At 41.2% G+C, this 13,185-nt stretch overlaps 1 protein-coding gene across 1 annotated transcript in view; it reads right to left on the bottom strand.

Annotated features, from left to right (window-relative positions):
- The window catches only part of WDR27 (WD repeat domain 27), an 83,199-nt gene that overhangs the window by 60,508 nt on the left and 9,506 nt on the right, over positions 1-13,185 (bottom strand). The window contains 3 exon segments of the mRNA XM_055087667.1: positions 1,675-1,816; positions 9,285-9,312; positions 9,314-9,478. Of these exon segments, the coding sequence (XP_054943642.1) occupies positions 1,675-1,816; positions 9,285-9,312; positions 9,314-9,471 (328 nt within the window). The 5' untranslated portion in view covers positions 9,472-9,478.

Genomic DNA, 13,185 nt, shown 5'->3' with positions numbered 1-13,185 from the left:
GCACAGGCTCCGGACGCACAGGCTCAGCAGCCATGGCTCACAGGCCCAGCCACTCCGCGGCATGTGGGATCTTCCTGGACCAGGGCACGAACCCGCGTCCCCTGCATCTGCAGGTGGACTCTCAACCACTGCGCCACCAGGGAAGCCCTATTTTTATTTTTTTGAGGAACCTCCATACTGTTTTCCACAGTGGCTCCACCAATTTACATTCCCACCAACAGAGTAAAAGGATTTCATTTTCCCTACATCCTCACCAACATTTGTTATTTGTGCTCTTTTTGACGATGGCTATTCTGACAGGTGTGAGACAATATCTCGTGATTTTGATTTTCATTTCTCTAATAATTAGTGATATTGAGCATCTTTTCATGTGCCTGTTGTCCATCAGTATGTCTTCTTTGGAAAAATATCCATTTTTTTAATCAGGTTGTTTGTTTTTCTGATGTTGAGTTGTATGAGTTGTTTATATATTTTGGATATTAATCCCTATCAGTCACATCATTTGCAAATATTTTCTCTCACTCTGTAGGTTGTCTTTTTGTTTTGTTGATGGTTTCCTTTGCTTTGCAAAAGCTTTTAAGTTTAATTAGGTCTCATTTGTTTATTTTTTGTTTTGTTTTATTTTGCCTTAGGACACAGATCCAAAAAATATTGCTATGATTTATGTTAAAGAATGTTCTGCCTTTGTTTTCTTCTAGAAATTTTATGGTTTCTGATCTTACATTTAGTCCTTTAATCCATTTTGAGTTTATGGTGTTAGAGAATTCTTTTTCATGTATCTGTCCAGTTTTCCCAGCACCACTTATTGAAGAGACTATCTTTTTCCCCACTGTATATTCCTGCCTCATTTGTCATAGATTAATTGATCATAGTGTGTTGGTTTATTTTCTGGGCTCCTATCCTGTTCCATTGAGCTCTGTGTCTGTTTTTGTGCCAGTGCCACACTGTTTTGCTGACTATAGCTTTGTAGTATAGTCCAAAGTCAGGGAGCCTGATTCCTCCAGCTCCATTCTTCTTTCTCAAGATCGTTTTGGCTATTCGGCATCTCTTGTGTTTCCATACAGATTGCAAATTATTTGTTCTAGTTCTGTGACCCACCTAACTTTTTGACTTCATCTGATAAAATTCTCCTAACATCACTAAGCTCCAACCTACGGGCTGGTTCTCAGCTCTTCAAACAGTGGCTCCTGCTCTGACTCTCCTCCTCCTCCAGCCCAAGCGCTGCCTCTGCAGAGTCCATGGCACCGAGCGCATCCTGCCCGCGTTCCCTGCGAGCATTGTGCTTCCTTTCTCTACCACACTGCCCACAAACTGTATGCTTGTGTTTACATGTTCCTGGTCTGTCTCCCACTCTAAGCTGTAGATTCACCACTGTCTCTGTAAGGAAAGAATATTTCAACTTGTCTACCTGCTTTCAGAGTTCCATAAAAATCACAGATTTCAAAATAAGATGATCTTGAGATGAAAACTAATGAGCCTATGATGTCAGCTCCACGTACAGCCAAGGTCAATAGATTCGAATGGCCTGGTCTGCTTCCTACACAGAACCTCCAGTTTAGACACCTGGTTTCAAGGTTAAAGGAATCAAAAATGATCCCAAACCCTCCTGTATTTATTTAAGAACAAGTCATTCCCTTTGTGCATTTTTTAAATGTGTTTAAAATTTTCCTTTACCTTGAAGCACTTTCTGTCTGCATTCATCCAGGTTCCACATTATGACATAATCTTGTGATGCAGAACAGATGAGAAGCGGATTCACTCTATTTCCAAATGCCACAGCGGTGATTGGCTGATGGTGTCCTCTTAGGATTAGCAGCTGAAGAAATTAACAAAAAACAGAAAAAGCGTAGATTATAGAAAACATTAAAAAAATAGAAGAACATAACAAAACCTCAATCCTAAGAAATTAAATGCATTGAGTTTTTCAAACATATTTATTTCATACATTCACTTCAACTTCATCTATTAAAATTGCTGTTCATGCACTGTTAAATTACTCTCTCATGTAAACCATTTCACTGTTATTCAGGATCACAAATGGCACACAAATGATTATATCCTCCCTCTGCTTCTTCTCTATTTATTAATTAAACAATGCATATTGCATCCCCACTCCATGCCAGAAGAGTAACAGCTAAATATTGAAGGATAAGGAAAATAACAAGGATTTGACAAGAGGAGGAGAGCATTGGGGTCGCTGGGGAATCAAAGCATGTTTAAGAAACTGCTGGTCCAAGTAAACTAAGAAGACGAAGCAAGAGGAAGTTTGGGTCAGGGTGCAAATGCCCTGACAACTACATACGCAGCTTGGATGGAGCTCTGGAGAGTTAGAGGCCAGCAGTGTACAAGCAGAGGGATGCAATGACCAGATTTGTTTTTCAGGAACATAAATTTCTGCAAGTATAGAAGAGAGACCAGAGTGGGGGATACAGTGGAAACCAAAATATTCCAAAGGAGACACAGCATAGGGCTTGAGCTAAGGAGGCAGATGTGGAAATGGGATAGATGACCAATGGACCAAAGGGATGGAAGAAAGGACAAAAGCCAAGACAGCTTCACAGGCTGAAATCTTGGGTGAATAATGGCGCAAGAAAGAGAGGAAACACAAGAAGAGGATGGGGTGGAATCTGCATGGATGTGGGGCACTTGGCCCAAGGCAAGTTGAGGTGCTCTCAAGCCAACCTCAAGCGGACAGCAGGCATTCTGCTGCGAAGGCTCTGCTTCAAACGCGAGGCCTGGGAAAGCCCCACCTCCGGCCACAGCTGGCTCATCTGCACCAACCTCCCGATGAGAAGGACAAGAAAAACCAGGCAAATTTTGCAAAAAATATATTTTTAAGACATCAGAGAGTAATGAAGGCAATGCAGAATTAAGATCAGAGAAGAAGAAAAGCGAGGGGAAGGATCGAGCTACAAAAGGCAGCTCCTAACAATTCCAGTGGAGCATCTGAGAAGTGATATATTTACTGGGCTGGAGGCACAAAACGGTGTATACAGATGCATCATTTCAGGGCATAAACCGAAGGATCTTACTGGGAGAAAAGCAAAGAATTCCATCCCATTACAAAGTACTTCTGAGAACAGACTCAATAGCCTTAAGGTGGAGACCCTATATACTGTTTTCTTTAAAACACTACAGGTGGGGACTTCCCTGGCGGTCCCGTGGTTAAGACTTCTCCTTCCAGTGCAGAGGGTGTGGGGTCGATCCCGGGTCATGGAGCTAAGATCCCACCTGCCTCATGGCCAAAAACCCAAAACATAAAACAACGGAAGCAATACTGTAACAAATTCGATAAGGACTTAAAAAAAAAATACAGGATACTCAGTTAAAACTGAATTTCAGATAAACAACAAATAATTTTAAAAAACAAAACAAAACACTATGAGTGGACTTTAATAAATTTCTGCTTCAAAAAAAGAATACAGCCTACTCAGGTGGGAGGGAGGGGTATGTTGCCAAACTTTCTAGGCTTAGAGCAGGAACCCAAAGGACCAGACCAAGGAGGGAAGATGAATTGGAAACACAAGAGCCCTCACAAGCACTGGACCCACCTTTTTTATTTTTTTTTTTAAGTTGAACATAATTTCTTTTTTTAAAAAAAATTAATTTATTTATTTACTTATTTTTGGCTGTGTTGGGTCTTCGTTGCTATGCACAGGCTATCTCTAGTTGCGGTGAGCCGGGGCTACTCTTTATTGCGGTGCACGGGCTTCTCATTGCAGTGGCTTCTCTTGTTGTGGAGCACAGGCTCTAGGTGCGCAGGCTTCAGTAGTTGTGGCACATGGGCTCAGTAGTTGTGGCTTGCGGGCTCTAGAGCTCAGGCTCAGTAGTTGTGGCGCACAGGCTTAGTTGCTCTGCGGCATGTGGGATCTTCCTGGGCCAGGGCTCGAACCCATGTCCCTTGTATTGGCAGGCAGATTCTTAACCATTGTGCCACCAGGGAAGCCCTGGACCCACCTTTGAGTCCCCTCGATCCCTGACTGGATCAGGTTCATCTGGGGGTGCTAGTGCCCACGGCTGGCCAACTACCAGAAGCAAACATAAATTCTTTCTGGAAGAAGCTAAGATACAGAGCCTCAAACTAGCTGTATTTTTTTCATATATAATGTCCAGCAACCAATCAAAAATAATCAGGTACTCAAGGAGACAAGACCATTCGGTCAAAAAACAAGAGAAATATAAGAAATGATGGAAAACACCCACAAGCTGTTTAGACCTTGAAACCAAACCAGAATTGATCCAGGTGTCAAAACTACTAGATAAGGACATTTAAACAGTCATTATAACTTCATTTCATATGTTCAAAAGGTTAAACAGAGGCTTAGAATATATTTTAAAAAGACCCAATTCTAACTTCAAGAGATGAAAACTAAAATGAAAGATGAAAAACACACTGAGTGGGATTAAAAGCAGATTAGACATTGCAGAAAGAGAAGTAGGTGGTCTAAATAGGCCTATATCTGTTAAAGAAAATGAATCAATAATTGATAACCTTCTGAAACAGAAAGCACCAGGCCAAGATGGGCTCACTGGTAAATTCTACTAAACATTTAAGAAAGAAATCAGACCAATTCTCCAAAACATCTTTCAGAAAATAGAAGAAAAATAAGAGGAAACACTTCAGAAGAAACAGAGGGAATACCTCCTTACTCATTCTATGAAGCCAGTATTACCTGAATACCAAAACCGGACAAAGACATGACAAGAAAAGAAAATTACAGACCAGTATCTCTCATGAACAGAGATGCAAAAATCCTCAACAAAATATTTAAAATATTAGCAAATCAAACTAAACAATGTATAAAATGAATTATAAACCATGACCAAATGGGATTTATTCCATGTATGCAAGGCTGGTTCAACATTCAAAAATCAACTAATTCACCATACCAACAGGCTAAAGAAGAAAAATCACACAAAAACATCAATAAAGGTAGAAAAAGCATTTTAAAAATCCAACAACAATTCATGATAAAAAAAAAATTCTCAGTATACTAGTATCTCAGCATAATAAAGAATAGCTACAAAATATCAAAAGTTATATTTAAAGGTGAGAAACCAGAAGTTTTACCACTAAAATCAGAAACAAGGCAAGGATGTCCCCCTCACCACTCCTTTCACCATCATACTGGAAGTCTTAGCTAATGCACTAATACAAGAAAAGAAAAGGAATAGTGTCTGAGAAAGAAAAAGTAAAACTGTCTTTGTTCACAGATGTTTCCATGATTGTCTATGTAGAAAATCCAAAAGAATGAACAAAAAACTCCTGAAACTAAGCAATTTATAGCAAGTTTGCAGGACACAAAGTTAAAATATACAATTCTGTTGCTTTCCTATATACTAGCATTAAAAAAGTGGACTTTGAAATTAAAAATACAATAACATTTACATTAGCAAAAATGTAATGTAATATGAAATCGGTACAAATCTAACAAAATATGCATAAGATCACCATGAGGAAAATTATACAGCTCTGTTGAAAGAAATCAAAGAAGAACTAAATGAATGGAGAGATACTCCATGTTTGTGGATATGAAGACTCAAAATTGTCAAGATGTCAGTTCTTCCCAACTTAATCTACAGATTCAATGCAATCCGAATGAAATCAACAAACTTACTCTGAAGTTTACATGGAGAGGCAAAAGACCGAGAACAGCCACATAATACTGTAAAGTAACACAGCTGGAGGACTGACCTACCTGAGTTCAAAGCTACTCCAAAGCTCCGCCAATCGAGACTGAGTGATGTTGGCAAAAGAAAAGACAAACAAAAAAAAAAAAAAAAAGAAAGAAAAGAAAAGACAAACAGATCACTGGGAGAGAACAGAGAGCCAGAAAGAGTCAACCAACCTTTAACAAAGGCACAAAGGCAATACAGTGGAGAACACTATACACTTCTAGAAGGTAACCTAGGAGAAAAACCTAGACGACTTGCATTTGGCAATGACTTTTTAGATAAGACACCAAAGACATGAGTCATGAAAGTAAGACTTAATCAGCTGGACTTCGCTTTAGCACTAAAAATTTCTGCTCTGTGAAAGACACCATCAAGAGAATAAAAAGACAAACCACAGACTGGGAGAAAATATTTGCAAAAGACATATATAATAAAGAACTATTATGCAAAATATACAAAGACCTCTTAAGACACAGCAAGGAAATAAACAATCCAATTTAAAAATGGGCCAAAGACCTTAACAGACACCCCACTAAAGAAGATATACAGATAGCAAGTAAACATACGAAAAGTATCTGTCATCAGGGAAAGTCACATTAAAACAGCAGTAAGATACTACTATACACTTGTTAGAATGGCTAAAATTCAGAACACTGACAACACCAAATGCTGACGAGGATGTGGAGCAACAGGAACTCTCATCCTTTGCTGGAGGGAATCAGAGTGGTGTGGCCACCTTATTAGAGTTTCTTACAAAATGAAGCATACTCTCCTCATACAACTCAGCAATCCTGCGCCTTGGTATTTACCAAAGGAGTTGAAAATTTATGTCCACTCAAAAATTTGGACAAAAATTTATGTTTATAGCAGCTTTATTCATAATTGCCAAAACTTGAAAGCAACTAAGATGTCCTTTAGTAGATGAATGAATAAATAAACTCTGGTCCATCCAGACAATAGAATATGATTCAGCACTAAAAAGAAATGAGCTATCAAGTCATGGAAGGACATGGAGCAACCTTAAATACATATTACTAGAGAAAGAAGCCAATCTGTATGATTCCAACATACAACATTCTGGAAAAGGCAGAACTCTGGAGACAGTAAAAGATCAGCGGTTGCCAGAAGATAGGGGGTAGGGAGATATGAATAAGCAGAGCACAGAGGAATTTCAGGCAGTGAAAACAGTCTGTATGGTACTAGAGTGGTGGGTACATATCATTATACACTTGTCCAAACCCACAAAATGTACAACACAGAGGGTGAACTCTAAGGCAAACTATGGACTTTGGGTGAAAACAATGTCAATGTAGGTTCATCAACTGTAACAGATGTACCATCTGGAGGATGCTGAGCATGGGGGAAAATACACACGTGTGGGTGCATATCACAGGTATAGAGGAACTCTCTGTACTTTCCCCTCAATTTTGCTGTAAACCTAAAACTGCTCTTAAAAAATAATGGCCTCAAAATACAAAAAGCAAGTAAAAGGTAGAACCCAAAAAGAAATGTGTAGCCAAAATTCCAGAGTAAGAAATATTACCAGGGATAAATCATGTCATTTCATAATGTTAATGGAGTCACTTCACCAAGAAGACATAAAGATACTGAACATTTACATGCTTAATAACAGAGCTTCAAAATACATGGAGCAAAACTGATAGAAGAGAAATAGACAAATTCACATTTAGAGTCATAGATTTCAATATGCCTCTCTCAATAACTGCTAGAGCAGGTGGTCATAAACAGAAGACTTGAAGAATGCTATCAACCAACCGATCTAACTGACATTACTAAAACAAAAGACACACATATTCATAGCCACTTTCTTTATAATAGTCAAAAGTGAAAATAACCTAAACGTCCACCAACAGGAGAATGGATAAACAAATTACAGTATATCCATACAAGGGAATACTACTCAATAATAAAAAAAGAACAAACTGTTGATACATGCAACAATGTAGATAAATCTAAACATAATTATTCTAAGTGAAAGAAGCCAGACAAAATGAGTAAAAGCTGCCTGATTCCACTTACATAAAACTCTAGAAAATGCACACTAATATAAAGTTTATATTTAGAATAAAGAACCCCTTCAAATCAATAGGAAAAAGACAGATAATTCAGTAGAAAAATAGCAAGAGATTGAACACATATATCACAAAAGGGAATGTCCAAATGGCCAATAAACGTGCACAAAGGAGTTAAACCTCATTAATCATCAGGGAACTGCAAATTATAATTAAGTTCCACTACACCCACCAGAAGGGACAACATTAAAAGGACCAAGTGTAGGTGAGGATGTGGATCAGCTGGAAGTCTTACCCACCATGTGAAGAAGGACAGGTTGGTACAACCACTTTGGAAATCTTAGCTTTAACTTTTAGACTAAATATATGCATTCCTTAAGACTCAGCAATTGTACATACATTTGCGTCAAAAGACATATAAAAGAATGTAGCAATCAAAATATGGAAACCAACCAAATCTCCAATAATAGTAGAATGGATAAAGTGTGGTCTAGCCATACAATGCAATACTGCACAGCAATGAAAACAAGCAATGTGGATAAATCTCATAAGCATAATGGCAAACCAAAGAGACCACCAAAAAAGAATGTGTAATGTGTGATACCATTTATGCAAAGTTCAAACACAAGCAAAGCTATGTGCTAGAAGCAGGGCCAGAGCCACCTTTGGGGAAGAGAGCAGGGAGCACCCGCTGAGGCAGAACCTGGGCGGTGGCCACCCGCTGTGCTCACTTTGTTATTATCACTACAATGTGCGCTTAACACCTGGGACACATTTTTCTAAGTGTTTTATGCTCGATAAAAAAACAAGAGAGATCAAGCCAGAGATCGGAATGTAGGGTCAACTCATCAATGCAAGTTGTGTTGAAGAAACACATAAAAACCTCTCTTAACTAAGTGGGAAAGAAATCAAAATACAGATTTCCCTTCAGGAATGATGAACAGCTTCCACTATTAGTAAAGCGTTTGCCAGCATAATTGAAAGTTAAGGAAAATTTCAAAGCAAATACAGTTTTGGTCTGTATGTACTGTAATCACTATTGTCAAACTCCTGAAGCCCAAAATGAAGACAAAAACTATCCCAATATGAAAAATGTTGATGGACTTTGCTTTTTTATTTTTTACAATAAAACCTGTTTTTAAGAGTATTAAGATAATTATATTAGTCATGAAATAATCTTTAGAAAGAAAACTGATGTCTTTAAAACTCTATCAGTTTGATGTTAAAGATTCTGCAATAAACACAATAAACTCCCTTAAACGTTGTATTAAAAATCTACAATTAAAAGTTCAACTTGTCTTGATTGTGTTAAGAAGAACCTCTTCTTGTTTATATTCTTACTCAAGAAGAAATTTTAAATGATTTTAAATTATTTAAATTTATTTTTAAATAAAGTGATTCCAGTTTATTTCCTAAAAGTCAAAGCTTAATATGCTTTGTTTTGTTAGCATTTTTCTCCCATAGCTGGTAACTGAATCCACAAGGGGCAAAATCACCCAAACAGCACCAGGGAAACAGAGCTTGATGGCAAGTCTCTGTGACTTAACAAAAAAACACGTATAACTTTTTAAATACCTGGTGAGGAGGTTCCTTGGTGTCCCATACACAGTTCGTTTCCATCTAAGGGGAAAGCACAGGACTGCCAACTGCAGGTGAGCTGAACATGGGATGCGGACTTCTTGGAATCCACCGGGTATTTTTCCACAACTATATCACCTGCGTGGCCATCATTCACGGAGAAAATCTCTTGTGGTTCTTCCATCTCCAACCTGAAACACCAAGTACACATGAGAGGACTATGGGTACGGTACTTCATGCGGGGGACAGCCTGTTGTTCACTCTTAATTACCAGTACGATCACACACACGTCACACCCGGTGACTCGTCTTCCCTCCCCTCCCACAAGAAAATCACTGACACCCCGGAGGTTCCCCGTCATGACTGCTCACTGCCCGCATGGGATTTCAAGTTAAGCAGACCTCGGTTCCAGCGCCACGGCTCCCACCGAGCAGAGCTTGCTTCGACGCGGAGCGCCTGCTCCCCCACTGGGAACGGAGGGAACGCCACCCTCGCAGAGGCCTCGCGAGGGCCAAACGATGCTCCAGCACCGGCACCGAGAAGTGCTTTCAGAGAACCACGACCAAAATCGAAGACTGTTACCAACGATTAAGACGCAAAGTTATGTTCTACACTGATGGACAAAGTCAGTGGTGAACTACAAAACAAATCCATACCCGTTGGGCATCTGGGACTCGTTCAACTAGTTCACAACATTCTAGGTCGTTAAAGTTGGTTATCTCGGCTTATACAACCACTGGTTCACTGGCTGTGTCTTATAAAGCATCAACCAGTGACACACGGACAGAAATGAAAACAGTCTCAGACCTGTCCCACTTCACAGTCAGTAACTTCGTAATGGCTACCAGGTTATACACACGCGGCAGTAGCCCTGGGTCACCCCTGATTCCGCACCACCTCACGGGCACCAGACACACCTGAAGCCTCAGCTACAAAGTTGTGAGCAAAGCGCCTAGCCATCGGTCACCAAGCTGGTTGTTTAGATTCAAAGAACCCAGCCATGTGGTCACCATGCTGGCTGTGTGGACTCGGCCTGGACAGGCCTCATGGGGAAAGTGGTAGTTAACACAGAAGAAGACTCTGGACATTGACCAGCAGAGATGGGGTGGGGCTAAGAAGTGGGGGGGGGGGGCTGATGCTCCCGAGGGGAGATCCTGGGATGGTCGCCGCTCAACAGACCGCAGAGCAGGGCTCATCCTTATGCTCAGGTGGCCCTGGGGAGCTACTGAAGGCTGCTGAACAAAGAACTGAGACAATCAGGGCTGCCTGTCCGGAAACGCACACGTCAATCTGGCCGCAGCGCCAGGGGTCAGAGTCGAGAGGGACTGGGTGGGGACAACAGGGCTAAAGCCAAGCCCAGACCGGGGGTCTGGCCCAGAGAGCCTGGTCAGTGGCTCTTCAAGGACAACGGAAGGTCAGCCAACACCTCAGTTCCCACCCTCTCCTTCCCTTGCAGACCCTTCCTGTCCCCACATTTCTCTTAACTGCACAACCGTTTTCCTAGTTTCCAAGTTTCCAGGCACAAAGCTTGAGTGAATATTAATTCCTTCCCTTTTTTGCCCCCATATCCAATCCATGCCCAGCCCTTTCTTTCTTCGTGGGGAATTTCAGATTTGTCCCTCAAACACCCAGCGAGTGAAGCGTCACGCCAATCCTAAAAGTATAATCTGCTGTGGACACCTGGTGGATTACCTGCCCAAACTGCAGTGATTCTCTCTTTCGGGGGCCAGAATCCCATTAGCACAGAGGCAAAGAACGTGGAAGCCGAGGGCAAGGAGGATGCTGCCATGGGGTGTGGAGCTGGGGACATGCTGTGCGGAGAAGAGCAGGACTGGGTCTGGGCCACTGGGTCCCAGCATTTGGTTCTACTCCTTTTGTCTTGGATTTGGTGGGGTTGCCCTTCGACTAGGCTATTCTGTTATTTCCAACCAGAGAGCCCTAAATAATGGACTATCTGATTTCATTCCAACTGTGAAAAGAAATAGCACACAATCTGAGACAGCGGGAGCGCAGGACCTCAGCAGTGGGAAATTCACCATCAGAGGGGACCGGCCGAGGGGCCTCAGGCTCCCAGGCAGCACCCACCTGCACGATGAGGAATGTACAGATCTAGACTCCCCAGGCCACTTCATGGAGGGTGACCCCCCAGCATACACCTCCTGGGTCGATGGGTGGGGCTGTAATCACCTCCCAGCCTGCAGGTGCAGGGGTCGCGATTTAACAACACAAAGCAGACAAACAAAAACATGCTACCTAAGAAACTCTGTTGGAAATAACCCCAAAGAAGGCAGGAAGCACTTCCAATAGGAGGTGGATAGAAGGCCTTATTTTAGCACCTGTAAGGCCAGACACCAGACCCAGTCAGGCCTTGCGCTCCCCAGTCTCCCCAGGACACGCATTCTCTGTAATAAATCACAGACTTTGAAAGACTTGAGAAGCCTGTGATGTTTGGAGAAAAAGAAAAATAAAATGTGTTGAATATTTTAAAGCACATTCTTCTCTAATTTACAAATTGGTTTTATTTACTTATTTTACATTTTCCAAGATACAGCAGTGAGCTTCATATAAAAAATAGCTAAATGTTTCAAAGCTACCATGATTTGCTTTGCAAGTTTTATAATTTTAAAGTACCCAGTGCCTAGCACTGCTGGCACATGGAAATGATGGGTGTACGTGTCCCCAGTGGATGAAAGGAGGTTATTGTGCCTCCTTCCGCTGTGTTTTGAAAGCATAAACATTTCAAGAAACAGATGAAATAATATATCAAAAGTCACAATTGTTTCAAAATTTTTAAGAATCCACCCATCAAACTGTGATAAACTGTATTGTATTTGTCTTATTTCAACTGTCTTAATCTCTTCTGTAATTCCTATAGAATTTAGCACCATGATTTGCAAATAGTACTTTCATAGATATTAACATGTAGATTTGTGTCTATCAATAATACATTATACCATTTAATTCTTACAATAACCCTTTAAAATGGTTATATTTTTTCCCATTTTCCAGGGAACAAAATCAGAAAGATTAGAAAGTGATAAGACTAGTCAGTGGAATCACCACACCTACACTTTCTGACTCGTGGTGGGTGGCACCTCCACCAGGTGCTTTTATGTAACCTCACAGCCCATCTGGTCCCAGAAAGCATTGCCTCAGCAGAGAAGGAAACACACTGAGGGGACGAGCGTGGGTTTGTGGTTTGCCACTCAGGGCCACCTCAGTGGCTTGGCATCTATGCCCACGGCAGCAGGTGACCATACTCGGAGCTTCCACCTCCAAACCTACTCACCCTATTTATTCTGACTTGAGCCCCAAGAGGATTTGCCAACCCTCGGGACCAAATGCACGGTTTGGGCTGGTCTCTCCCAGGACATAGATGTGGTTTTCCTTTGCACTGAGTTGCAGTCCATCCCAACTAATTCTAACCAACAGGCTGAGCAGAGCCCAGGACAGAACTCTGGACAGACAGCTGAGCTGGGATACAGTATGAAGGAATATCACCCTGAGTGTAAGAAACAGACCATTTTAATTTTCAGGGACTAGACAAACACTTGGGAAATAATAGCAAAAACAACTGAATTTCAGATGGATTGCAGGTTACTAAACACCATTAAAAAATAAAAAACAACGAAGGGTTCAAGATGGTGGAGTAGAAGGACGTGCGCTCACTCCCTCTTGCAAGAGCACCGGAATCACAACTAACTGCTGAACAATCAACGACAGGAAGACACTGGAACTCACCAAAAAAGATACCCCACATAAAAAGACAAAGGAGAAGCCATAATGAGACAGTAGGAGGGGCGCAATCACAGTAAAATCAAATCCCGTAACTGCTGGGTGGGTGACTCACAGACTGGAGATCACTTATGCCACAGAAGTCCACCCACTGGAGTGAAGG

This window comes from Physeter macrocephalus, chromosome 10 (assembly GCF_002837175.3).
Source record: "Physeter macrocephalus isolate SW-GA chromosome 10, ASM283717v5, whole genome shotgun sequence".
NCBI lineage: Eukaryota > Metazoa > Chordata > Mammalia > Artiodactyla > Physeteridae > Physeter > Physeter macrocephalus.
The sequence above is the reverse complement of the archived record's forward strand: the minus strand, read 5'-3'. Positions and strand labels throughout refer to the sequence as shown.